Source organism: Opisthorchis viverrini, assembly GCF_000715545.1.
Source record: "Opisthorchis viverrini unplaced genomic scaffold opera_v5_277, whole genome shotgun sequence".
NCBI lineage: Eukaryota > Metazoa > Platyhelminthes > Trematoda > Opisthorchiida > Opisthorchiidae > Opisthorchis > Opisthorchis viverrini.
In genome coordinates, this window is record NW_008751928.1 from 418858 (window position 1) to 419995 (window position 1138).

Consider the following 1138-nt stretch of genomic DNA (forward strand, 5'->3'; position numbering starts at 1 on the left):
CGTAATAGGTTAGGCTGTTGTTAGTGGTTATTAGCACTGGAAGGCGTTCTAATCTTTCATCTTTCTGGTGTTTCACGTGAATGTCGAAAGGGTTCCCACCGAGTAATTCCTTAAAATCATTCACAGTTAATTGCGTAATCCGAGGTTCCTCCATGAGAGCCAGAGTTTTGTTCAGTAGGTTCATGAGGAAAAATTGGCTGTGGTCCCCGGATCTTTGCACAGTCCCGTAAACATAATTCTCCGCAATGAGCTTCACAAATAAGGTTTTGCCGGTGGTCGTGGGACCTTCAATTACGAAAGCGTTCTTGCGGTTACACAACTTGTTCATGATGATGGTGAGGGACATCAAGAGGTCCCGTTTGTTAATGTTGTTGACTTGGAACAGGCGGTCTAACCATTGTTCACCTGCAATGGTATTAGATGGGTGTTGGCACGTACGGCTGTGGTGATTGCTTCTGAGGATTTCTTCAAAGGTCATGGTTTGTTGTTCAATGATAATCTTTTTGCAGTAGTTAGCAATGCAGTGGTCGGCGGTCTCCTTCCACGTTGGTCCATATTCCGCATAGATGTCGTCTGTGTGTTCCACTGACAGTCTCATGTACAACTCATTGTAACTGCGGGCGTCGTATGCGGCGACCAATTCACGCATTAGGTCCAATCTTCGTTTTCTAGTGATGTTGTTGTGCTTTTGGCGGGAGCTCCTGTCGTCTCGTAACAGGGTCGCACAATCCTTTCTTTCCCTGGGAACCATGTAGAGGTCATGTCTGAGATGTTCTAATTTCTTCCCAATGCAGACAATGGGAGTTTGAGCAGCACGAACAAGGTAGGCCGCGAAATGATTCCAATTAATGACAGGTTGGACAGTTGCCATAATACTGATCGTCTGACTTCGATCGAGGTTCCCAGCCTCAATGAGTCTCTGAATTGTCCTGGTCTTGTTTTGAGGACAGCACTCAAATACGAAATGGTAGTGGTCACCATGATCGATGTAGAGACAATTGGCTCGGGTGCTTCTATCAAATCTCGGTTGTTGCCCCCGGTAAATGAAAGTCCACAGTTTGTTATCCTGAGTTGAGGGTTCAGGGCTGAACAATTCCCTTCGGCGTGAGTGCCATACATTTGATAAGTCCAACATGGG

General features: G+C 46.1%; 2 protein-coding genes across 2 annotated transcripts in view; one reads left to right on the forward strand and one right to left on the reverse strand.

The window, feature by feature from the left end:
* The window catches only part of T265_09356 (hypothetical protein), a gene marked incomplete at both ends in the record, with an annotated part of 1185 nt that extends 50 nt beyond the window's left edge, over positions 1 to 1135 (reverse strand). Inside the window, one exon of the mRNA XM_009175397.1 lies at positions 1 to 1135. This exon is cut by the window's left edge and continues 50 nt beyond it. Within this exon, the coding sequence (XP_009173661.1) occupies positions 1 to 1135 (1135 nt within the window).
* T265_14817 (hypothetical protein) overlaps positions 1 to 1138 on the forward strand; it is a gene marked incomplete at both ends in the record, with an annotated part of 47945 nt that overhangs the window by 35023 nt on the left and 11784 nt on the right. The gene's annotated exons all lie outside the window — the stretch shown is intronic.